General features: G+C 36.7%; 5 protein-coding genes across 11 annotated transcripts; 2 read left to right on the forward strand and 3 right to left on the reverse strand.

Moving 5' to 3' along the window:
• Positions 1-813: 813 nt before the first annotated feature.
• LOC104773836 (auxin-responsive protein IAA34) lies at positions 814-2,345 on the reverse strand. Of its 4 annotated transcripts, none has more exons than XM_087508504.1 (5): positions 1,935-2,345; positions 1,632-1,797; positions 1,342-1,472; positions 1,129-1,237; positions 814-1,041 (listed from the first exon to the last, which is right to left on the reverse strand). In XM_087508504.1, the coding sequence occupies exons 3-5, from the start codon at positions 1,427-1,429 to the stop codon at positions 975-977; spliced, it is 264 nt and encodes an 87-aa protein (XP_087364630.1). In that variant the 5' UTR covers positions 1,430-1,472; positions 1,632-1,797; positions 1,935-2,345; the 3' UTR covers positions 814-974. The 4 variants fall into 4 exon arrangements, with proteins under 4 accessions (XP_087364630.1, XP_019099005.2, XP_010496810.3 ...); XM_019243460.2 differs by having other exon boundaries at positions 1,342-1,482; XM_010498508.3 differs by having other exon boundaries at positions 1,342-1,482; positions 1,632-1,785; positions 1,935-2,326.
• On the reverse strand, positions 2,330-5,921 carry LOC104773824 (uncharacterized). 3 transcript variants are annotated; one of them, XM_087508503.1, is made up of 10 exons: positions 5,435-5,861; positions 5,253-5,330; positions 4,961-5,120; positions 4,443-4,720; positions 4,251-4,353; positions 4,055-4,155; positions 3,777-3,951; positions 3,376-3,546; positions 2,988-3,088; positions 2,330-2,873 (listed from the first exon to the last, which is right to left on the reverse strand). In XM_087508503.1, exons 1-10 carry the CDS (start codon positions 5,708-5,710, stop codon positions 2,814-2,816), a joined length of 1,503 nt encoding a protein of 500 aa, XP_087364629.1. In that variant the 5' UTR covers positions 5,711-5,861; the 3' UTR covers positions 2,330-2,813. The 3 variants fall into 3 exon arrangements, with proteins under 3 accessions (XP_087364629.1, XP_087364628.1, XP_087364627.1); XM_087508502.1 differs by having other exon boundaries at positions 4,443-4,642; positions 4,775-5,120; positions 5,435-5,857; XM_087508501.1 differs by having other exon boundaries at positions 4,443-5,120; positions 5,435-5,921.
• A 400-nt stretch (positions 5,922-6,321) lies between these two features.
• On the forward strand, positions 6,322-8,664 carry LOC104773847 (lipid phosphate phosphatase 2). Of its 2 annotated transcripts, none has more exons than XM_010498518.3 (8): positions 6,322-6,590; positions 6,865-7,097; positions 7,178-7,265; positions 7,360-7,469; positions 7,560-7,653; positions 7,778-7,966; positions 8,058-8,117; positions 8,216-8,664. In XM_010498518.3, the coding sequence occupies exons 2-8, from the start codon at positions 6,882-6,884 to the stop codon at positions 8,407-8,409; spliced, it is 951 nt and encodes a 316-aa protein (XP_010496820.1). In that variant the 5' UTR covers positions 6,322-6,590; positions 6,865-6,881; the 3' UTR covers positions 8,410-8,664. The 2 variants fall into 2 exon arrangements, with proteins under 2 accessions (XP_010496820.1, XP_010496826.1); XM_010498524.3 differs by having other exon boundaries at positions 6,397-6,590; positions 6,871-7,097.
• A 3,891-nt stretch (positions 8,665-12,555) lies between these two features.
• LOC104773861 (E3 ubiquitin-protein ligase RHA2A) lies at positions 12,556-13,468 on the reverse strand. Its single transcript, XM_010498533.3, has one exon. The coding sequence runs from the start codon at positions 13,332-13,334 to the stop codon at positions 12,861-12,863; it is 474 nt and encodes a 157-aa protein (XP_010496835.1). The 5' UTR covers positions 13,335-13,468; the 3' UTR covers positions 12,556-12,860.
• A 3,879-nt stretch (positions 13,469-17,347) lies between these two features.
• Positions 17,348-19,846, forward strand: LOC147946632 (uncharacterized). Its single transcript, XM_087495243.1, has one exon. The coding sequence runs from the start codon at positions 17,374-17,376 to the stop codon at positions 19,603-19,605; it is 2,232 nt and encodes a 743-aa protein (XP_087351369.1). The 5' UTR covers positions 17,348-17,373; the 3' UTR covers positions 19,606-19,846.
• Positions 19,847-24,536: the final 4,690 nt, after the last annotated feature.

Consider the following 24,536-nt stretch of genomic DNA (forward strand, 5'->3'; position numbering starts at 1 on the left):
TTTGTTAGTGATATACAATTGTTAAATGGAGTTTTTGGGTGGATCAGATTAGGTTTGTGAATATTAGATATGAATGGATGAGTGCCATGAGTCATTGACTTGTAACAATATTAGGCCGGCATAACAATATAACATATCTGTCTTTATTATTTATATCTTATACTATATATATGCATGTTTTCTGTATTTTGTGATAATTAATTATGGAAATCACGTCATAGTAATCAGCCACCGGTTCAGTCACTCACACGTGTAAAGATAACGTCGTAGACTTCCAAGTTCCAACAATTTCGATCATGAAAATATACAAGAAAAAGAGAGATCTCCATTGTTGCCAAAGTTGAACCCTCTCATCTCCATTATTCAGACAGCTTTCTTCCTCATCAGTCCTCACTTTTCATGCATTTCTTCCACTTAGCTCCATGGAACAATATGCTACTACTGAAACATGGAAGAATTGAAATCTATGTTGATTATACTAGCTCACACGCACTTGAGTTTGGCTTCCACTCTATCTCTGTGTTGTGTACTTGCGAGTATTCTGAGATCTTTGCCTCCACGAACTTTACATCGATCAAACTTGTTTGCTAACGCATATAACAATTAAACTTTTTAACATTGAACAATGCTACGTTATTATCAGAGCTAGATTATATCACCAAGTTGTTTCTTCTCTCTCAAGAGGATAGGCTTTTAAGGAATCGCAAGAGAATTACAAACCATAAACACTTTATACGTCTGTATCTAGCTACCTGGGGATTCGATCATATGTCTACTGTGTGGATAATATTTGTAATTTTCAGAGAGAAGAAGTAAACTCACAAAAAATAGACTAACAATTGAATAATTATATCCTTTAGCCCACAAGTCTTGTTAGTGGTTCTTTTTTTTTTTTTTTGGTTTCCGATTCAAGAATCAAAGATCAGAGCTGACTTGGAAATTAGAACAATGAGTGAAGAGAGACAGGAGAAGCTTCAAAAGGAAAGTATAACATCGTTTCTTCTTGTGATTCTCAGCCGCTCTACGCTTTCTACGAACTCCCTGTGATAGTGTGATAGCACAATCTCAAAACGCTTAAACACTTTATTTCAGTGATTTACAAGTTTGTTTATAGTCTTAAGAGCTTACTTCCATGGAACATCGACAGCATTCCTCCAGATACCTTCTTCGTCTCTGAAGACCAAAGAGAACTCAGACTCCATCTGAAACAACTTCAGTCCCGACACACTCTGCGTCCCTGCAAAACCATTACAACTTACTCATCTTTGCAACTAAAGAAACAGGCACTTGCATCCCACCCATGCAGAGGAAAGAAAAGTTTCCCAGCCATGAAAACCTTACCGAACATGTCCTCGAGCTGATGAGCAAGAGTTGAATAGCCTCCATGATCAAGAACACAAACCTTGCGACCTACCACAAACCCATCCATAGTGACCTTTACATAACCCCACTTCCGTCTGTCTCCTTCGTTACTACAATGTTCTTTACCACATGTAATAAGTAAGCACCGTCTCAGAGTGTTGAGAAAATTACCAAGAAATGAAATGGTGATTTCTAACTTCAATTATGTGTTAATGTTACCTGTTAAGGTAAGGGAAATAAATACTAACGGAAGCAGCAAAGAAACTCACTGTGGCCAGATGTGAGGTAAGTCTCATTTTGTATGGTTCTCAGGCTGAGACCTAAATCGATTAGGCCTCCACACTCCATGGTCAGAGGGTAATATGGATGATACTTGGGAAAACTTGGGGAAAAACCCTGTAGGTCTGAGTCCATTGTTGCTTTCTATAACAAATGCTTAATCACCACATAATAGATACATAAAAAGGTGAAAATGATGTGGATTTATAGCAAGCAGCTAAGGCAAAGAGTGTCAGGAGAGTTAAGAGACATAATTGCAGACAGGGAACAGACAAAAGACAAGAACCCATTACCAAAAAGCAAAGGGTCAGTTTGTGGTCTTTTTGTTGTTTGTCTGATGCCACTAAGTGCAAGGGATAGGGAGGCACACCACAGGTCCAGATTTTGTAACACATATTTCTGCAACATTTCTTGTCAGCAACACAAACACATGAAATCATCAGTGAAGTCAGAATTGTACTATACTAATCACAGCAGGCACATCTCCATCTAGTGAAGTTTCTCAATGTTATTGGAGAGTATTGACAACTCCTTGTCTCAGGTCAAAACCTGAAATCACGTTACAGAAGAAACAGGTAATTTGTGCGCGAGAACGCTGCAGGATAGAATCCAACGAATTTAATTGTGGACAGAGAAAGAGAAGAACTAGGTATGGTCTTCCATGATGGTAGAGAGACAATATCATTCATGAGAGAGAAAGCTATGTTGTCTAATACAAGACAATAAAGATCTATCATTACATCATGTAATCCCACACCTTATCTGAGACGTAGGGCTGGTGTAGTTAATAGAAAATGTACACATAAATCCATGTCTATACAATTGCTCTCATTTGTAACTTTAGCCCTCCAAAAGAAGCCGTACAAGGGAACACACACATTCTTCTAAAGATAAATTTTCAAATAAAAAGCTCGTAGCCATAACAAAACAATGGAAACCATAACAGTATACCAGAGCTTCCAGCATCTCAATCGATGGTTTTCCTAATTCACAGGTGTATGACTTGAAAAAACTGCCTCCTAAGCTCATGTACAGTTTGCCCGGATACTAAATGTACGTAATGACATCCTTATTAACAGGCCTTCTGATACGTACTTCTTAGATACCGCCTTAGTGGAACGTCTACATGCGCATATAGCATGCAAGGAACAGGAAACCCCAGAATGTTTCACTTATGCGAAATCATGGTGACTAAGAAATTCAGTTATGCAAGGATAGACTTGCTCCACTGCCTGCAGTGTGATAATCAGAGAAACGGTTAAGAAACAAAAGAAAGCACGCACATGATATAGCATTAAATAAAGTTCCAACATAGGAGACCTAGAAATGAGTGGGGAATAACATACCAGCCGTCCTCCAACCAAATCATAGTGCGCATAATGTGGTCCCTCTGGTTCTCCAAGTAACTTATAAGTGACTAAGTTCTCGGAAAACAGCTTAACAGTGTCTGCCATATTCACAAGCATTTGTAATTAGTAATAATGGTGAAAATGGCATGTATGAGATTGAGCATATTAAGCAACTATGTATAGAGTAGCTTAGAAAGTTATTTGGTGCGTGTGGAAATTATCATAAAAGTTAACCCATCTATACAGTCTCTCATAACTCAGAAGGGCATTGTAGAATTTAAAATGAAATGCATATCTGGGCATACGCATATGAATGGTTTCATGTATATGTAGGTGTAGCTGTTCATCTATGCAAAAATCCATATTATACATTAATCCAATATACCTTCCACAGCCGCAGGGGGACAGATTAAGTCCCGATCACCTGCAAGAGCTAAGACAGGGACACTGGTTCCGGGAAGATGATCCTTGTAGTAAAATTTACCACTACGATCACGTAAGCCTCCCTCTCGAAAGGCTGTTGTCAGCTGAATAAGAAGTTTTGCAGGTATGGTACCTAGATGTATGAAAACAGAGAAACTTAACTCGTTAAAATCACCATAGAGGAAGCAAGAAATAAAGGAAGCAACTATGGCTTGCAAAAATAATCTTATGACAATACATTCAGGTATCTAATAGTAACTGTTTCATTATTTTTCTTCTTAATGTAGATATACACCTAAACCACATTCAAAAATTGGCATTAAAAACTCACATGTATAAATGCGATCAACTGTTTTTACTTACAGAAGTTATTCAAGACAAGCTTTTCTAACATTTCAGGGTGCATCATATCTGTTGATGATATCAAATCGTTAAGCCAAGATAATACATATGGAGGACGTGTTGAAAGAGGAAAAGCGGCAGCCAACAGAGCGCCCAACGGAACAACTGGAACACTCAGAGCTTCCGCAGGATTGGCCTGTAAAGGAAGTTTATAATAGATTAGCTACAGAAGAACTTAGTGGCACATCAATTCTTGTCGAAGATTCCAGCGCAGAGTGATATAACAAAAAGTCACGTACAAGGGGTATGAGCAATTTGAGTGCAGAATCTGAAGTTGTGTAATCAACCGATGATGCCAGCGTTGCCACAGCTGCCACGGAGGGTTCTCGTCCTTCAAAAGCTAACAAAATGGAATAGAAGAAATGAATGTCGGCTTAAATATAGGAAAAATGAGATCAAATGGAAAACTCAATTGAAAGATGAATATTATCTTACCACAACGTGACAGCATTGCATAGAGTAGGATACCCCCCATGGAGTGCCCAATTGCAAATAGTTTATCGTCCTTGGGCTTGCATTGCGCTCTTACATACTCAATCTATAGCAAAGCAAAAACGGAACACCAAGTTCAGTAACAAATCCAGAGGCGATTATGCAAAGGATTCAGCAAGATGAATGTTGCCTCACCGCAGCAGGGACATCCTCTTCCAGGTAGTGATCAAAATCCCAGTCATATTTAACTATCAAATCCAGTTGCTTCTGAAAATCTTCAATGGTTGTAGTGAGGCGCTCTTGTAAATCAATCAATGGAGGCGAGACAGACTTCTGACCATCGTCGAAAAGATTAACGAGGCGCTGGGCCAATTCTCTGATTTGGCTTACAAGTCCTGAGTTTTGCTTTGACTCAATCAGACTCAAAAGCTTCGATCTAATGTCATTAAAGCGCTCGTACAGCTGTGTATCATCTACAAGCATTGCAATTTTGTCAATTAACTTAGCAGACATGAACACTGACTGACCTTCACTGAGAAAGCCAGACAGCCTTTCTGACAAACGCATGAAAGTTGATGTCAATCTCGACACAAGTTGTGACTCGTCCCAAGCCGTGGTGGCTTCACCAGCAACAACTGGAACATCCGACGCTGGTGCACTGTCCACGATATCACTAGCCTGCTTTTCATCAGAACAAGTATCATCATCTTTACCTGCAGCAGCTCTAGCGGTAGATTCTATCTGATTAGACAATTGGTGAGCAGACTCCTCCACATCTTTGAGATCAGATACTCGTGTACTCAACCCTGCTCCACGAACCTCGAGAATCCATGTCTCAAATCCCTGAGTAGACATGTGTCTTGCAAAAGAGCACTGCAATGACATCAACCGTATTTGATCAACAATAAATCTATTTGCCTCATTGAAAGGTACACTAGTACTTCCTCTTACGATAGTTCACTACACTAAACGTATCAATGAAAAGTAAAGGGAAGGGCAACATACACCAGGAGATAAATCGTAACCGATGGCATTAGTTCCTACTCCAGACAAGAGTAACAACGGATGATTCCTCGTAGGAGCCTGAGAGAAGAAAATGCCAATTCTTGAACCCAAAGAAATAATATATAAAAAAAAAAAAAAAGAAATTGCAAGAAAGGTGGTAATAAGTGAATTTAAAAGAAAACCTGAGGAGGAGGCAAGTAACGCCAGAGAGCGAGACGCCAATCGCTGTTAGGAACAGAGACGTAATGAAGCTCGTCGGCAGTGCAAAGAGGCGGTTTCGTGGGGAGCTTAACAGAGGAAGAAGAGAAACAACATCTCGGTGGTGGAAAAAGCGACGTGCGGTGACGGAAGGAAGGAGGAGCGACGATGGTGACGGGACGGAGGAAAGAGACGGTGGAGGAAGCCCAGCGGAGAGCTGAGCGGATCTCCAGAGGGAATTGAGGAGGCATGGTGGACATGGGCACAGACAGTCTCTGCCAGATTTTGGAAAAAGAAAAAAAAATGGTGACTCGGTTTTCACACTTTCCACTATACCTCTTCCGGCGTGTTTTTAAGGATCGTCATTCATCTTCTCCGGTACACGTGGAGAGACGACCAAATGTGCTGTGTGATGAATTGTTTATTTTGACCGCTATAATACTTACTGGGCCTTTTAAAATTACAAAGCCCAAATTTACAGTTTGATTTTTTAATATATTTTTATGGCCTTTGGTGGTGCGTTGAGGTGAGGACAAGGAAGGTATAGTTGTAAAGTGAGTTTTTTTTTTGTCCAATCATAATATTTTGTATTTTAGCTAATACACAAATAAATAAAAAGAGAAATGTTGGACAATTTTTTTTAAAAAGTTATGTGTAAATCAATAAAATTAGATCATTTATCACTAAATTTACTATATACTAACCAATATTAATAAAGTCAGATTTGATTTCATTTACAAAAAGATAGTTTTATCCACTAAATTAAATATATTGCAAGTAAAATTAAACATTTTAAAATAAATTTAGTTTTAGATTTAATTCTATATTTTTGGATTAAATCATTATATTGAGTTCTTCTAGTATATTTGATACAAAAAGATAAAAAAAAAAAAAAAAAAAAAAAAAAAAAAAAAAAAAAGCAGAGAGGCCGGCTTGCTTTTTCTTTATGGACCAAAACCAAAACATCTTTACTCTTTCCTTGCTTTGAATTTTCCTGAGAAGAAAACCCAAAGAAAATCTCTGTTTCCCGCTTTCTCCATTCCTGTTTTCTCACAATTCGCGCCACAAAGAGAGTGTAGAGGCGCTGTTCCGTGCGTTTCCGGCGTCGGACTTCCTCTCATTATCTCAAACTCCCAAAAGGTACACCCACTCATCTTCTCTCTTATCCACCAGTATCAGTATGGGTTCTTTCAAACGAAAGGTTATAGTGGAATTGAGATACATTCTCCAGTGTTTCTTTTTTGTGTGTGGCCATCGTGCATTTGGTTTTGGTTTACTGGTATTGTTATAAGCCGACTTGAAAAACTTTGAGTTTGGCAAGTTCTTTCCAAAAAGGATTCATATTTGGCAGCTTGTAGCATAAACCCTAGCTATTATCTGACCAGTTTATGCATAATTGCTTCCCTTTGTGAAGTTATAGATTAAAAAAGCATGCCTGAAATTCAATTGGGGGCTCATACAATAAGATCCCATGGAGTCACAGTGGCGAGGTTCCACATGCATGACTGGCTCATTCTTCTCCTGCTTATCGTCATCGAAATTGTTTTGAATGTCATCGAACCCTTTCATCGCTTTGTTGGTCAGGATATGCTCACTGATCTCAGATACCCTCTTCAAGACAATACCATTCCCTTTTGGGCTGTCCCGGTATATATACATTTTGGAATCCTTTTATACTATACTAACTCTTGGAGCTGCTTTCTATATAAGTGTTTTCTTGGTGACAGTTGATAGCTGTTGTGCTCCCCTTTGTTGTCATTGCCGTTTACTACTTCATCAGAAATGATGTTTATGACCTGCATCATGCAGTTTTAGGTACCTCTTTCTTCTTACAATGGTGTTTCATTTTTTCAGAATTATTTGTAGCTCTTTGAATTTGAGGTGTGTCCTCCTCTTGGGTCTTTTATAGGTCTTTTATTCTCTGTTCTCATAACTGGTGTCATAACCGATGCTATTAAGGACGCTGTAGGTCGACCTCGTCCTGACTTCTTTTGGCGTTGTTTCCCTGATGGTATAGGGGTAAGCACAGCTCATCTCCTTGCTTAATCTTTAAAACCATGAATAATTTTTTTTAATTGGTTGAAGTTGTGATGTTCAATGAAATTTTAGATCTTTCACAACGTCACAAGGGATGTTCTGTGTACTGGAAATAAGGATGTGGTCAAAGAGGGACACAAAAGCTTCCCCAGCGGCCACACGTCTTGTAAGTGGGTTATCTTTGAGCTTTTTGTGCCATGAGAGAACTCTGTTGCTGTAGAATGGTTAATGTTTTCATCTAATAGGATGGCCTGTTGCGGATTCTAATGACTTAGTCTTGTTACCTGCAGGGTCGTTTGCTGGTCTAGGATTTCTAGCCTTGTACTTGTCTGGAAAAATCAGGGTGTTTGACCGGAGAGGGCATGTTGCAAAGCTCTGCATTGTATTCCTACCTCTACTGGTTGCAGCATTGGTTGGTGTATCCCGAGTTGATGACTATTGGCATCACTGGCAAGATGTGTTTGGAGGATCTATCATAGGTTTGTTTTGTTTTTCTTCATCCATGTATTCAACATTAACGTGAGAAACAAAACTGATGGAGGACACATATGTGTTTCCTGCAATGTCCAGGATTAACGGTGGCTACGTTTTGTTATCTGCAATTCTTCCCTCCTCCGTACGATCCAGATGGTGTGTGACTGGGGAACCTCTTCTCTTCAAGATAAAGTCAGTTTGACTTGATTGATATTAAGGAACACTGATCTCGATATGGACTGCTTTGCTTTCAGGTTGGGGAACTCATGCGTACTTCCAGATGCTTGCAGACTCGAGAAACGATGTCCAAAATTCAGCAGGAATGAATCATCTAAGCGTGAGGCAGACAGAACTGGAGAACGTGTACGTTGATCGAGATGAGACCTCCGTGGAATTACCAAGAAGCAGCAACACGCGAGACACAACCCGTATGCTTGAGAACCGCTAAGTGAAGGGAGAGTCTTGTACTTCAATTGTATCAGTCTTAGTTGTGTATTTTGGGTTAGGCATTAATACTTCTAATCACAAAGACCAATAATTGTTGGAAGCCCATTAGCTAAAAACCTAAAATCAGAAAGGAAAAGAAAACGCTAGAAGGAGGGCTTGAAAGGTCAGAGCCATCTGAGCTAGTCTGAGCTTTCTGATTTCACTTTCTCATCTCATATATTATACTCCCTCTAAAAAAATAAGATGTTTTGGAAAAGTTTTTTGTTTCATAATATAGGATGTTTTCAAGTTTCTATGCAATCTTTAGATTAGTTTAGTATTTTATATTATTTAGTATTGTTTCTAGTTAAACTTGTTAAAAGTAAAGACTTCTTAATTTGCGTGTTTTAGTTAAAACATCATATATTTTAAAACGGACGGAGTAGTGTAAGAATTCATGAATAATTTGATAAACGGACGTTGTTACATCTTATTTTCCTTCTTGTCAAAAAAGGTAAAATCCGAAAGGGATATTTGTGGGGATCGAGGCCCATGCGCATCCCTTACAGAATGACCCAGTCCGATTGGCCTTTTCCTTAATTTTAGGGTATTTCATTATTTTTTAATTTCTAATTTACAGTTCACACTCTTTTTATCCCTTTGAGTATCCAATGATTGTTTTTTCCAATATTTTATGGCCATTTTAACTAGCAACATTTAAAAATATGAGTCATTTTATTCAGGCTTTTGATGAATTTGTCCAATGAAATATGCACTCTATGTCTTGGATTCCTCTTAAAAGTTATTCCTTTTTCTTCCCACTTTTACTTTTACCTTTGTTGAATTTTGCAGAATCCTTCCTACTACTTTGATATTAACAAAAAACAAAAAAAAAACTCTAATGGAATTTGGATTACATTTGTAAAAAAAATAATCATCCTGTATTAGTTATCTCAGTAATGGGGTTAGTATAATTAAGTAGTAGCATTCTCTGGTATAAAAACTTGAAAATAATGGGTTAGTGGAGAGTTTTTTTCATTTCACCATTCTTGGAGCGACACTGAGTTAATCCTAAAGGGTATAAAAGATTAATAAGAACTTGTTATTCATATGCATCATAAGAATGTATTTCTATGTAGAAAGCATTTAAGCCTGAATCTAGTTATTGGTATTCGATATCTCAAAGTGTAACATCTATTTACACATAAAAATATGATTATGGCTTAAAGCATTCCCTTTGACTTCCATGAGACACACACACTCCTATTACTAATAGGGAAAAGGTGTTCGTTCACATATTACATAACATTTAGCATTATTTAGATCATTTAAAGTAACTAATTGATTGAGGAACAAACAAATAAATAAGAAAGACGACCAACGTAACAAAAAAGGAAGACAAATGAATGACGCAGAAAGTGCGTTGTGATGATGCAATTTAGTCTAATCTGAGTAGTGCGGGGTGTGAGCGGCCAGGATTGAGATAGGCGTCGTCAGGAGTGGTCCCAGTTTTACGGTAAGAGTGGAGGGTCAACGTAAATAGATATAAAGTTGTTACCTTTTTGTCTATTTAGTCACTAAAGAGTAAAAAGTAAAGATGTTTGACAATTTTTGAAATAAAGTTTACGACACGATGAGGCTGAGACTGAGACTGAGACTGAGAACCCACCTGTGACTAAATACCCTAATGCACACCTCCACTTCAACGTTTTGGTTTCTTGTATCCTGAGTGCCTTTTAAAAATGTTTATTTGATCATAATCAGAAAGGTCTTTGCCCAAAAAAAAAAAAAGATCATAATCACAAAGGCTACAACAATCATGAGTTTAGTTTGTACATTGAGAATATAATTTGTGAATCTATTAATGCATCAGCTCGTCAAGACGATGGATAAGTGCATTGGGTGATGAATATCACAAATAGCACACAAGAGCATGCATATATGTGTGTGTACAATATAAACAGAACGTACGGCGACTTGATGACCAAATGAGAACGCTCCATTTATATTTGTCTGCTCATTACCGAACATCCAAATCTATATTCAACACAAAAACTTATATTTAGTTCATAACAAATATATACAAGGCTAACTATATAAACAACGATATTAGTAATGACTAGTATGTAAGATAGATAGTATATGGAGTAAGTAAAAGAATAATAAAATAAATAACACAATTGGAAACAGAAAATAGTTTACGAATCATGAAACGCCTTTAAGCTAACTTTTGTAGATTGATGCTTTCCATTTTTTTTAGTTATCATGAATCATAATATATATATATATATATATATTATGCGTATCATCATATACATCTAGAATCAATTTTTTAACGTATGTCAAATAACATCACGTTATACATTTTATCATCAACGTGAATGAAATCGGAAAAAGAAGTACATTCCAACTTTATATATGTATGAACAAAGTGGAAGAGAGCATTTGGTAGAGTGAGGAAAAGAAGGTAGCTGCACAACACTCAAAGCCAAGACTGTTCCACTATCTCTCCATCTACGTGCCTTTCTATGCACCCCTTCCTAATAAGCATTTCACAAATTAATCTACTCTCATTATCTATATATTAGCAACCATGCTTGCTCTTAAAACTGTAAAAAGGGTTTTAGGGAAAACATACATACCCAAGAGGCTCGGAGAACGAAGTTATATAGAATTCTTTCACATCCCCCAAGTTAAAAAAATTCACTTTTATCCCTCAACGTCATACTAAACTCCAAAACCCGCCCCAAATTGTGTGTCAATCACTTGAATATCATTTGCTAATACACAATCATATTACTTTTTTTATATACAAAAAAGGAGAGGGACAACCTCCTTGACCCTTTATATAAGACCCACTCTTCATTCCATCCTTTTGCATATTGCCTATTTTATCAATCTTCTTCCTCTTATTTAGTTTGCTGCTTTTTAGAAATATATAACCAAGTAATTTACTTACAGAGGTCAGCTATGGTGTCTACAGAAGAAGATGAAGATCAAAGAAAAGAGAGATGGAAGGTGTTTTATATATGAAACAATGATGACAACATACTATAGATGGTTTGGAGAAAGATGGGCTTTGCAATAGTTTACGCTCTTTCATAGAAATGTAAGTCTGGGGAGAGCGAGATTATTGCATTGCTTTGCAGCTGGGGAATCGAAGGTTACTGGTCCGATTTTTTTTCCTTACCCGAAAAAAATCATTCTTATATCTTTTTACTTAGTGTTTGTTTGTATGTGTGAGTGGTTTTACTCTATGATTATTTTCATGTTATGTTATATGAAATGACGAGTGTCCCTTGTGGTGATAGTTACTGTCAACTAAATAAATTAGATACTTAAGTAGCATTTACATAAAATCTTGAGGAATTTAAATTGCTTTCGTTTAATTGTGTCTCGTTTTCCAGTTACGCCAACTAAAGAAGTTTTATAAGACGTTTTGAGTTGGTAAGATTAGCTAAGAAAATGAAATCCATTTCCCATATATACAGTATATGTATGTAGAAAAATGTTGAAGATGAATGATGGATTAATACAATTTTATCTTTTCTGTGTCTCATCAATATTAATGGGAGCCAAAAAATAAGGCTAATGTAGAATTGTTAACAAGCCTATATATTCCCACAACTGAGTTTGAAAATGTAAATTTTATAAGCCTATATTGTTGTTTGCTATCGTTATAAATTAACAAGCCCACACAGTTCTCTGAAAAGACACCTGAGATTCAATTGGATGATTGGATCCACAATAGTTGTTTCCATAAGTTGGTAAAAACTGCAATAAAAATCCTCTCGAACTTCAAAAACGTTCAAATGCTAGATGATTTTTATTTGAAGTGGCTAACTTGTAAATGTAGTGAATGAACTTCAATATTCTTAGGGGTGAATCTTGAACTAGATCACTCATTAATCATCTACAAAGTGATCAGTCTTCACTGGTTCGTTAGTGAATACAAACATGAATCTGATATAGAAAAACTCTTATAAGACATCTGTCTCCAATGTCCATCCTTAACTTTACACATACATATTGAGGGTGTGTTGTAATTATTTTCCCCTTATCCCCAAATTTATCAAGCCAAGCTACTTAATACACAAAATCCGGACCAAATTCTTGAAACAAGTCATCATAACCAAAATTTACTACTACTCTCTGTAATGATATAAGATTTCAAATGAAACATAATTCATATATCTTCTCAATCTATATACCTCAAAATGAAGACAAAAGATACAAACGGTGAAAATTTGTATATTCAAAATTTACATAACGAAATCGAAAAGTAAGAAAAAAAAACCAAACAAAAGGTCTTCTCCCACAGAGAGAGAGAGAGAGAGAGAGAGGCCTCAAAAAAAAAAAAGATCCGAGAAAAGAAGGGGCGCGCGCGCGTGCGTGGCCAGCCACCGTAGATCTCTCGGATGGGGACGAGGATTGAGAGAAGGTGAGAGAATCAATCACCGCCGTCGCTGACACTCAGTGGAGAGAGAAACAAGAGATCAAATCCCTCCCGACGCGACGCTGCGTTTTGGAGACGCAAGCGTCAGAGACCAAAGCAGATCTACAGAGAGGACAAGTGAAATTGAGATGGTGAAGCCATCCTTCCAAACACTCTTTGTGGAACACGTGTCGACATTCCAGCTTCCTCACCTCTTCACCTTCCTTCAGCTTCGATAGACACACCACGCAATCCTCAGATCCTCCTCCTCCGTTTCCGTCGCACCGGTACGAGAAGAGCCTATTCAAGCTCAGCTGATCCGCGAGGACGATGATGTTGGCTAGCCCCGACGCTATCGAGACGTCGTCGACGGGGAGGTTAGGGTTTGAAGAATTAGCGGTGAGACGGAGAAGAAAAGATCGGAGATGGTTGATGAATACGGCGAGGAGAGAGAGGAGCATAAGAGGGATTGAATCGGAAGAGACGTCACTTAGCTGACCTTGTAGCCCCATCTTCTTCTTCTTCTTCTTCCTTTGTCTCTCTCTCTGTGTTTTCTATATATAGCTGTCTTTTGCTTAACCTATACACATTGTCTTCCTTTTTTTATTACATCACTAAAAAGGGTCAACGGACCTTTTTTATTTTCATTTTTTTTGTTTATCTCCTTACTTGAGTAAACATCTCAAAACTCCCTCTTAAAATAAAACAAATCTCTTATCTCCCCTCTCTATTTTTTATACCCTCACTTTTTCTAATAAGAGGTGGTGAGATGATTTTAGCCGAGTAAACATCTCAAAACTCCCTCTTAAAGTAAAACAAATCTCTTATCTCCTTCTCTATTCTTCATACCCTCACTTTTTCTAATAAGAGGTGGTGAGACGATTTTAGCCGAGTAAACATCTCAAAACTCCCTCTTAGAGTAAAACAAATCTCTTATCTCCCTCTTTATTCTCTATACCCCTTTCTTATTTAATGAAATATGTTCTGACTAAAATACCCTTCCTTCTATTCTTTCATTTTTTTAACTAAAAACAAAAAACAAGAAAAAAATATAGATCTCGATCCTCTCTTCCTCTCTCGCCGCCGTTCTTCGCCGAAACTCTCCACCGCTGTTGTTTCATCGCCAGAGCTCTCCATCGCCGCCGTTTCTTCGCGACTATGGAGCTGCATCGAGCTCTTCTTCAAAATCCAGATACCTTCTTCAACAAAATAATCTAACAATAGTTGATTGAATTGGTTTTTCTCTTGGGTGTTTTATAGATTTGATTATGCAATTATGCAATTATGCAATTCACATTGGCTATTTACCATAGCTTATGGGTCGATTGAGCCTTTAAATTGATAACAAATGAATTTCAGTGGTTGAGTTGTAGTAGATTGTAGAATAGAACCCGAAATCATCCAATTTGAGCTTTTGTAGTATTAATGGTAAATGTAGTAAAACTGGTACTACTGATAAATGTAGTATAACTAGTATTACAGACTGAGTTTTTTTTTTTTGGTATTGTATTTGTAGGATACAATGAGCAACAATGTCAAAATACATTTAGATTGTTAAGGTCACATGGATAGTTTAATTTTGAAGACATATGAGGGATATGATGAACAATTTACTATTTATGATGATAAGGAGCTATGTGTTTATCTAATCTAACATCCATTGATAATGAGAACCGTAGGTGTATTTTGTTTGTGGAGGTCATCACTATTTCGGAGCTGTTTAAGCAAGTGCGGAAAGCAGACACAAGAATTATGACAAGTTCCACTCAAAGGATGATAAAATCGGGCCTAATGCCATTTTTTGTTCAATAAAAATCTGTAAATGTGGTTTACAAGTTTGAAGGATTGCAAAGACACATATTTCTCAATTACACACTGATTTCAATAATGTAATATTTATATACTAGTTTTTTTGGCAACATGGTAATACTGGTATAACTAAGGAAAAACATGTATAACAATTATGTTTTTTTTAACAAAACCTAAACGAAAAGTACTTAATATACTTACTGTCTTCGTAAACTTTAGAAAAAATGTTACAATGTGTAATAAGAAAGAAGTTGCAAAATTATGTTGTTATGAAAGACTCAACACAATATATTCCTTATACTTTTAAGGTCAGTTTGTAAATAATAACCAACTAAAGATGAAAAAGTTGCATAAATATTTGTTTTAAATATTTGAATGCATAAAACATTCATAATTATATGTTAATAGAATTTAATCAACTGTAAAACTAAAAAATATAATTTTAAGAGTGTGTAAAACTAATTAAATGGAAAAAACCTAAAAGTAGAACTATTTACAAGTATGGTACAACTACTATACTGGGTAAAACTATGTGTGAACACTAGGTGTGAACACACATATTACACACGTGGAAATACATTTCAGATTTTTATTTTTATTTTTTTCCCCACAAAAATCAAAACTGTTGAAAATCTCATATTTTCTAAAATCCCAAAATTCCAGATTAGTTTTACCTAATATTTCTAGTTGTACAGGACAAAATCCAAAACAAAAAAAAACAGATTAGTTTTACATAGTAATTGCAGTTGCACACAACTAAATTCCAAAAAGTAATATGAATCCAACAAAGTTTTACAAGTAGTTCTACAAATAGAAATAAGAAGAACATCCAAACACCCACAAAATTAGTTCTACATGTCCATGACCTTGTAAAGACTCTTTTACTACGGTTATTGGTGTCTTCCTCCACGGCAGTCGGTTTAAGACCCTTCTTTTTCTTCTTACCAATGTCTTGTACCAACATCATCTCATGGATATTACACCTCGTCGATACTTGATTTTCTTGTTGTATTCACTCGAGGGGAAGTAAATTCTAAGAGGCTATAGTGGTGTCGAGGAGGAGGATTCCTGCAACAAATAGTTATACCAAGTATTATCAAGTTATATTGTTTCAGAAATTCATATTAAGACTCTTCGTTCTACCTAGTTATTCTAGTTTTACACACTAGTTCTACCTAGTTATTCCAGTATAACAAAATACTAGTTCGTAGTTATACTTCTATATACCACAAAAATTTGATTCCGAGAGACATCAAGAGCAATTCCAACTAGTTTTATTTATTTTACATGTTCATACGAATCCAAACTTACCATTGAGTCGATGGTCTCGCTCTCACTTCGGCTTCTACTTCTTCTCGAGTTTGTTCCCAGCTCGAACTACTTGATTCCATAAAGAGGGATTCTTCGTTATCTCCTTAAACTTCATCTCGATTACTTGATTCTGGAAAGAGGGATTCTTCGTTAGCTCCTTCTTCTATGACCGCATTGGAATCCCTCTCTCCCTCTTCTTCAACCACTGGATTCAAAACCTCTTTCTACCACCGGATTATCTCCTCCTTGTACCAACGGTTCCGAACCCTTCTTTTACCACCGATTTTGAATCTTTCTCTCCTCCTTCTTTTACCACCGCTTGCGAATCTTCCTCTCCTTCTTCTACTTGTGTGATCTTAGTGTTTTTTTTCCCCCACCTTGTTCTTACCATCCTCGTTATCAAGTATGAAAACAAACGATGAAGGAGAACGATGAAGAAAAAGAGCGGTTTGTATTTTCTCTTTTAATTAAGGGATTTAATCGAGTTAGAAAGAGGAGAGAGAGAGGAGATTGGGTTAGATCTGATTTTGTTATGTGTGGGTGGATAAAACCCTAGTTTTCTTTGTAATTTTTCTTATTTTTGTAGGGTAAGAGAGTAAAACACCAATTTTTCGGATTTTAAATAAATCAAAAATAAATTTTAATTAGATGGGGGAGTTTTGAGATTTTCGATTTAGTTTTAGGGACTTTGGAGACGATTCCTCATTTTAGCCTTAAAATTTAATTGATTTAGATTAATTTTTTTTGAAAAAAAAAATGAACCCATCTCTCTTTCGACCCGAGAGAAACCCGACGTGTAAGTTCCTCTCATCCCAGCCGCCAGCGATTCTTCCGACGTCGGAGCTCCTACTGCTGTCGTTATTAACCAACTCGAGTTGAATCAAGTTGTTCGTCGGAGCTCTCTTTCAGCCCGAGAAACCCGACCTGGTTACTCACCTCTCAACCCAGCCGCCGGCGATTCTTCCGTCTTCGGAGCTCCTACTGCTGTCGTTCTTCACCAACTCGACTTGAATCAAGTTGTTCTTCAAAATGCAGGTGCGTTACTTCTCATTAGAGTAGTTTTTTGTTGAAATTGTTTTTGATTTGTAAATTCAGAAATTCAATTGGATTTAGATCGAAGAAAGCTTAGCACATTGGGTGTTTTACAAAGGTTTATTGGTCGATTGAGCTATCTATTAGATAAGAAATGGATTTGGTTTTCGATTAGAACTTGTTTACCATTCGAGTCGATTTTGATAGGAGAGAGCGAATGTGGTGAAACTGGTAATACTGGTATATTTAGTAAAACTAGTAAAACTAGTAGTAGTACTAATTATGATTTTTTTATATTGGTTGGTTTGGCAGGATACAATATGCGAGAACGTCAGCCTACATTTTAAATTTGAAGGATGCATGTATAGTATAATGTTCAAGAGGAATATAACATTGTTGATGTTAAAAGCAAGGATACAAAGGAAGATTGGGTTTGTTGAAAGTAACGTTCAGTTGCAGCTGAGCTACAAGCCACTACTGGTAGAAACAGTTGAGCATTGTGAGCTTAATGATGATGAGGATGTTAATGTTTATCTAGACTCTGTTAATTATGAGAAGCGAAGATGTATGTTGTTTGTGAATGTCATCCCTTCTGAGCCTCAACCTGAGCAAGTTCCCATAGCGCCCACAGTGCCCACAATGCCCATAGTGGACCAAAGTTCTGTCGGTATGAACTTTGAAAACCAACATGCGAAGGATGGTGAAATCGGACCTAACGCCATTGTTGTCTACGTAGGCAAAGAAAAGGCTGCAGAGGGTGATTCTAATAAAGAGGGTGAAGCTGAATCACGTGATGAAGGTGATGAATATACTGAGCCACGCCCTGTTGTAGAACCGTGTAAGTATATTGAACCATGGGATGACGGTTTGGATCTGACTAAACTTCAAGAATTTCCAAACAAGAAAGCATTGCAAGATGTGGTGGATAGAGCTTCATTCGCTAACTGTTTTAGTTTTGAAATAGTAAAGTCGGACAAGGTGCGTTATGTGGTCAAATGTCCTAAAGAAGGATGTAACTGGGGTTTACGAGGTGGTAGGATTCGAGATACAGATATTTTCTCGATTAGAAGGCACAACAAGATGCATACATGCTCTCGGGCTAGTCAAAGTTCAAGCAACAGTAAGAGACAAGGCACTCCAAAATTAGTTGCTTCTCTTTTACATGGTGATTATCCAGGGCAAATGGAAACTCCACCTCCGAAAATTATCATGGATCTTGTCAAGACAAAATTAGGTGTTGATATATCATATTCCACGGCGTTGAGAGGGAAAAATCAAGCTGTTACTGATTTGAAAGGTAGCCCAGAAGAAAGCTACAAGATGCTGCGATGTTATCTGCACATGTTAGAGAAGGTTAATCATGGTACAAGATCATATATGCATTGCAATGAGAATAATAAATTCATGTACTTGTTCATAGCTTTGGGAGCTAGCATTGAAGGATTTAAAGTCATGAGGAAAGTTATAACTATAGATGCAACTTTTCTAAAGAACGAATATAAGGGTGTTCTTGTTTTTGCGTCGGCTCAAGATCCTAACTGTCACCATTATCCCTTGGCGTTTGGTGTTCTTGATGGTGAGAATGATGCAAGTTGGAATTGGTTTTTGGAGATGTTGAAAACCGTTGTTGGGGATTCTTCTGAAATAGTATTTATGACTGACAGAAATACAAGTCTCATTACAGCCATAGCTAATGTGTATCCTCTAGCTCATCATGGTTTTTGTATATGGCATTTATCCCAAAATGTGAAAGGTTATGCTCGTAACGTCAACAAAGACGTTGTTGCATGGAGATTCATGGAGTGTAGTAGGTTTTACACAGTGGTTGAGTTCAACATTGCTTACGCTTCTTTTACGACAAGATATCCTTCTGCTGCCAAGTATCTTGAAGAATCTACCCAGAAAGAAAGATGGGCAAGATGTGTTTTTCCAGGAGATAGATACAACCTAGACACAAGCAACTGTGTTGAATCGTTGAACATCGTATTTAAAGATGCAAGGAGGTACTCCTTGATACCCATGCTTGATGCAATACTTAAAAAATTCTCTGAATGGTTTAATGAACATCGGAAAGATGTTGTGTCTGGATCAGTCGCAAATAAATTGGTGCCTTTAGTGGAGAACTACTTACATGATTTATGGGCAACTGCTGAGAAACTAAAGGTGATAGAGCTAAATGGTTTCGAACTTGAATACAATGTCATTGACAGTGACGGAAAGCCTTATTTGGTGAAGTTGCGATTGAGAAGTTGCAGTTGCAGGTTTTTCGATATACAAAAGTATCCTTGTGTGCATGCATTGACGTCTTTCATTACATTCCAAAAATATGGAGGTAAGGATATTGAGTTACATGAGTTGTGTTCTAAGTATTATTGGACGGAGCTGTGGGCAATTGCATATTGTAGGACCATTTATTTAGTACATGATAAGTCTCGATGGGATGTCCTAGATGAAGTCCAAGATATGCAGATCATGCCTCCGAATCGGAAAATAAAAAGGAGAAGAAAGAAAACAAAAAGGTATGCATCTGCTGGAGAAAAACGACCAAAAACTCGACCTAGGACGCAGAATAAAAGGCGTCGGAGACAAGGACTCCAATGGTTGTTATTTGGAGATAATGTTCATGTTTGATTCACCTCTTCATGTATCAATTGTGTTTTGTTTGAAACTTAATGTAAAAATTGGTTTGAAACTTAATTTGAAACTTAATTTGAAGTCTATTAATGTTTTCTTCTTTCAACATGTGTATATAAGAGAGTATAACTGGCACAACTAAGATAAAACTGGTAAAAATAATAAAATTGGTACTACCTAAAACCAATACATATTGTATAATACATGTGTATAAATGTTCTACATAGGTTTCTACTATAGGTGAATAATTTTCGAAAATCTACTAATTTTAAATTATTTATGAAAGAATCTCAACAAATGTTTCCTTACACTTTTAATGTTACTTTGTAAATAATTACCACAAAAGCATGAAAAAATTATAGAATTATAACTTTTAACTTTATGAAGTTGCAAAAAGCTTGTAATTGTATGTTAGTTAAGTTTAATCAACTGTAAAACTAAAAAAAGTAATGCTAAGGTTTAGTATAACTAATTAAACTGAGAAACCTCTAAAGTACAACTATTTGGAAGTTTAGTGCAACTGCATTAATCGGTAAAACTGTGTGTGAACACGCAGTGTGAACGCACACATCTTTTACACGTGGCCAGAATTTTGTTTTTTCTTTCTTTCTTTCCTCATATCCATTCATTCATTTTCTTCGAAACCTAAAGTACACCTTCTCTCCTTCTCTCATCTTCAAAGTCGAATTCTAGATCTATTTCTCTCCTTCTCAAACTATGGAACAATTTGAGGCCGACCCATACTATGCTGATCAGAAGAGGGCGAGGAAGTTAGAAGCGTGGCGACAAGCCATAGCCGATGGTGATTTGGGCATGCCTCGAATTTGCCCATGTGGCGAACGAATCGTCAATGAGATCTCTCCAACAGAAACAGAGAAAAAGAGATAGTTTACTTGCGTTAAGTATAAGGTAAATTAAATTAAATCAAATACAATTGAGAGACATGAGTATGATGTCTGTTCGTTGATATATTTTGCAGGATGATGGATTGCACAGGCGGAAAAATTGGGCTGATGCAATTGAAGAAGAAACCCAAACCTTAAGGAAGGATGTTGATAACCATTGGGAGAGATTGAAGGAATTTGAACTCATCATACTCAGATCTATAATTTGCAGATGCAGCTTAAGGAGAAGAGTGACGAGATTGCCAAACTAAGGGAGGAGGTGGCGTTGCTTACCACTCGAGTCGATCTCCTGGATAGATTGTGTTTCGATTGATATTATATGAGTTGATCTCATTCTACGTTGGTTTAAAACTTGTTTAATCAGTTTCTGTTTCTTATCTTTTCCTTGAATTCTCTTGTTGAATCATGATGTTCTATCTCTCTTTTATGTGACTTCTAGGATTATGCCTCCTTCTTGAATTGAATCATGTTCTATATTTTTCTTATATGAATTCTCTAGTTTTGTTTAGTTTTACGTAGTTTTACCAAAAATACGAATGGCAAATCCAAGAAAATAACGTAGTTTTACATAGTTTTACTAGTAATACCAGTATTACCTTTGATTTCTCTTGCTCTTTCACATATACTTCCAACGGTTCGATCCTTTTTTCAAGACCATCAATCTTCACCGAAATGTTATCGAACTGAGTTTTTATATCCTGCTTCATGGTCCTTAGAAGATCCACCAACTCAATAGTATCTTCTCTCGGTTGTTCATTGGCGTCTATTTCCTCATTCGCATCATTTTGTCCTGAACGAGTAGCCACATCGGCTGTGTACATCTCCTCCAAAAGTACAGGTAGTCCTCTACGAAGGCGCCACATCCAACTGGCAACTACGACATCATGGGTATCGTCTTCCTCAGCTTCTTCCATGATTAAATCGAGAAGAGGAATTTCTTCATCAATATGAGGGATCACACTAGCAATTGCCTGTGTAAACGACCTACTTTAGATACATTACAAACAAATTTATTCAAATGATTAATAATTTCAATGGTTAGGATGACTAACCTTTGTTGTACCAAGTGTATCACCTATATTCTTTAGAGGAAAACATTTCTAACCGGTACTCTTAAATTTCTTCATGCACATCCTAGGACAACTTGCATCCGCCTCAGAAATTTGGTCAATGTAAGTGTTCGCCAAAATTGGAACTGTCTCAAATAGTAAAAACTACACAACACAAAAAAAAAAAAAAAAAAAAAAAAATCAGCTTCACTTATAAGAAATATCAACAATGAGAAAAATTCAAATTTTAAACTAACTAACCTCCAATGGAATACAGAAACCTGGAACAGGCCATATCACATTCTCTTTATGCACGACCCCATCAAAATTCCTCATTGTATGGGAAATCTCTTCTAGCATTTTCTCGAATGATAATCTCCCCCAAGGAAAAGACACACAAAAACCTAGATCATTCACTGCTCTTACAACAAAATCATCGATACCCGCAACATCTTTCCCCGAGTCTTTTGTATGGCCTACAATGATGCTTCCTAAAAAGTAGAGAACCGCCATCTTCAACCTATCACGAGTACGATCTGGTTGCATTACCATTAGCTTTCCCCTCACATCTTGAAGTATAATTTTTTTTTTTCGTAAAAAATACTTCCTTCGAAACTCGATACCGTCGGCTTCCTTGTAATCAAGTGGATAGCACCGACAATCTAATCCAGACATCAACGCATGTTCTCTCAGACCATACCGGATTGGAACATTATTCACAACAAACCATGCTTCCTTCTTTTTTCGATTTTAGCCGTTCGAAGTAAGAGCAACCACATTCCCATAAGCTTGTGGTTTGGTTCTCTTGGCATGTGGAAAATGTGCTTGAATTGTGGATGTTTCTCAAACCAATCCCTCTCAGAACTAGTCAATGGATGCTCTAATTTATCCAGCGTTTCCACAGTTTCAAAAATATGACACCTTGTCGATAGCTTGATTTTCTTGTTGTACTGACTAGGCTCAAAGTGCATTCCTAAAGGTTGCATCGCTTCTATTTCCTCCTCTGATTCCTGCAACAATATCAGTTTTACATGAGTTATACCAGTTATACAACAACTAGTTGTACCAGTTCTACTAGTTCTACACCACCTAGTTGTACCAGTTCTACTAGTTCTACACCCATTAGTTGCACCAGTTCTACCAGTTCTACTATATCGATTTCAAATTCCAATTCAATTCTGAAAGAATGAAACAGACTTGTTGTACTTACACTTGCATCGTTGTGTTCCTCGTGCTCCCTCTCACTTTCGCTTGTACTCCTTCTCGAGTTACCTGCCGAGTTCGAACTTCCCTCCTTATCTTCTTCTTCTTCTTCTCCTTCATCGTCTTTTTCTTCTGATTTTTCTCCTTCATCATTTTCTTCTTCCCCTTCATCGTCTTTTTCTTCCCCATCTTTACCTTCTTCTCCTTCATCGTTTTCTTCTTCCACTTCATCGTTTTTTTCTTCCCCTTCATCGTTTCCTTCTTCTCCTTCATCGTCTTTTTCTTCCGATTCTTCTCCTTCATCGTTTTTTTCTTCCCCTTCATCGTCTTTTTCTTCTCCTTCTTCACCTTCTTCTCCTTCATCGTTTTCTTCTTCCACTTCATCGTTTTCTTCTTCTTCTCCATCGCTTGATTCCACAGAAGTAGATCTCTCGTTATCTCCTCCTTCTTCATCATCTTCTTCTTGATTACTTGATTCCGGAGTACCGGATTTTGCTTTCTTTCCTTCGTTCGCATTTTCTCTTTCGACCACCGGATTGGGTTCCTCCGAAACTCGACTTTCACTTTCTTCTGCCACCGTACTCAAAGCTCTCTCTCCTCCTACTGTCGCCGGACTCAAACCCGACACACCTACTTCCGGCGAATCGAATTTTGCTTTCGAACCACCATCTCCTTGTGAGATCTTCTTCTCTTTCAAACGCTCACTCCTCCTCACACGACCCCCCTTGTTTTCACCATCTTCTTACTCGATTTTTGGTTGATTGAAAGAAAACGAGAAAACCCTAGTTCTACAGTTTCACCCAAATCGATTCGAGTTTCCCGAAGAAAGACAAGAGAGAGCGGTTTTAAACATAAATTTTACAGTTTTTTTTAAAAGATACCGATTCAGTTTTTCGGGTATTAGATCCGATTTCTTTTGGTTAGACCCAGGTAATCTTTGTAATTATCTTAGTTTTCTTTGGACAATAATGTAAAACACTCATTTCTTGATTTAAAAAAAAATCATAAAATAGACCAAAAAGAGAGGGATTTTTGAGATTGTCAGAAATGTTTTAGGGAGTTCTGAGACGAAAACTCCTGCTTACTTATTCACTAATTGAAATTATTGATTTAGGATAATTTTCTATAAATTATGATGATTTTAAAATAGATATAGATAAGGTAGAAAAAATCATTCATTTTATTAAAGTTTTTTAAACGATTTTTGTTAATGTAATGTTTTTATATAAAAAATAAATAAATTCAAAGATTTTTAAATATAATTGTGACCTGACCTCCTTTTTTTTTTTTTTTTAAGTCACTTTGATGGTTATATAATTACATCAAAAATGAAGTTAGCAATAAATACCAAATCTGTTAGACACGTGATCTGGTATATTTACAAATCTAATTTTATACAGACCGACGTCACTTCTTTCTCTCTTTCATATTCAGACACCCCTTTGAGTTTCGTCTATGACCACATGATGTCTTCAGTTAGTTTTATGTTCTGTCTATGACCATGTTTACTGATAAAAGTCGTAAAACCAAATGGTATGTTGTGCACCACCAAAAAGTAAAGTTTCAACTTTTAATAACTGTAGAAAAAATATTTAAGATATTAATATAAGATATTAATATAAGATAATAATAAGCTAATATATTAATATAAGATAATAATAAGCTAATAAGTAAAATCTGAGAACATAGCTTTTTATCAACTCAGCTAATTTTTTTTCTTTTTCTTTTTATATAATGATGACGAAAGGTGTCTACTTCGTAAAATAAAAAA

This window comes from Camelina sativa, chromosome 3 (assembly GCF_030686135.1).
Source record: "Camelina sativa cultivar CO46 ecotype springtype chromosome 3, ASM3068613v1".
Taxonomy (NCBI): Eukaryota; Viridiplantae; Streptophyta; class Magnoliopsida; order Brassicales; family Brassicaceae; genus Camelina; species Camelina sativa.

What these genes read in the sequence shown, in the direction of transcription:
- LOC147946632 (XM_087495243.1), top strand. Translation starts at nt 17,374, where the DNA reads ATGTTAAAAGCAAGGATACAAAGGAAGATTGGGTTTGTTGAAAGTAAC.
- LOC104773861 (XM_010498533.3), bottom strand. Translation starts at nt 13,334, where the DNA reads ATGGGGCTACAAGGTCAGCTAAGTGACGTCTCTTCCGATTCAATCCCT.
- LOC104773836 (XM_010498508.3), bottom strand. Translation starts at nt 2,081, where the DNA reads ATGATTTCATGTGTTTGTGTTGCTGACAAGAAATGTTGCAGAAATATG. An exon ending in AACTGACCCTTTGCTTTTTG is followed by an intron (nt 1,786 to 1,934) that starts GTAATGGGTTCT and finishes CATTTGTTATAG; the next exon opens with AAAGCAACAATGGACTCAGA. An exon ending in TCAGCTCGAGGACATGTTCG is followed by an intron (nt 1,238 to 1,341) that starts GTAAGGTTTTCA and finishes ATGGTTTTGCAG; the next exon opens with GGACGCAGAGTGTGTCGGGA.
- LOC104773847 (XM_010498518.3), top strand. Translation starts at nt 6,882, where the DNA reads ATGCCTGAAATTCAATTGGGGGCTCATACAATAAGATCCCATGGAGTC. An exon ending in CCTGCATCATGCAGTTTTAG is followed by an intron (nt 7,266 to 7,359) that starts GTACCTCTTTCT and finishes GGTCTTTTATAG; the next exon opens with GTCTTTTATTCTCTGTTCTC. An exon ending in GTTTCCCTGATGGTATAGGG is followed by an intron (nt 7,470 to 7,559) that starts GTAAGCACAGCT and finishes ATGAAATTTTAG; the next exon opens with ATCTTTCACAACGTCACAAG.
- LOC104773824 (XM_087508501.1), bottom strand. Translation starts at nt 5,710, where the DNA reads ATGTCCACCATGCCTCCTCAATTCCCTCTGGAGATCCGCTCAGCTCTC. An exon ending in GTTACGATTTATCTCCTGGT is followed by an intron (nt 5,121 to 5,252) that starts GTATGTTGCCCT and finishes ATGTCATTGCAG; the next exon opens with TGCTCTTTTGCAAGACACAT. An exon ending in TGCAATGCTGTCACGTTGTG is followed by an intron (nt 4,156 to 4,250) that starts GTAAGATAATAT and finishes CCATTTTGTTAG; the next exon opens with CTTTTGAAGGACGAGAACCC.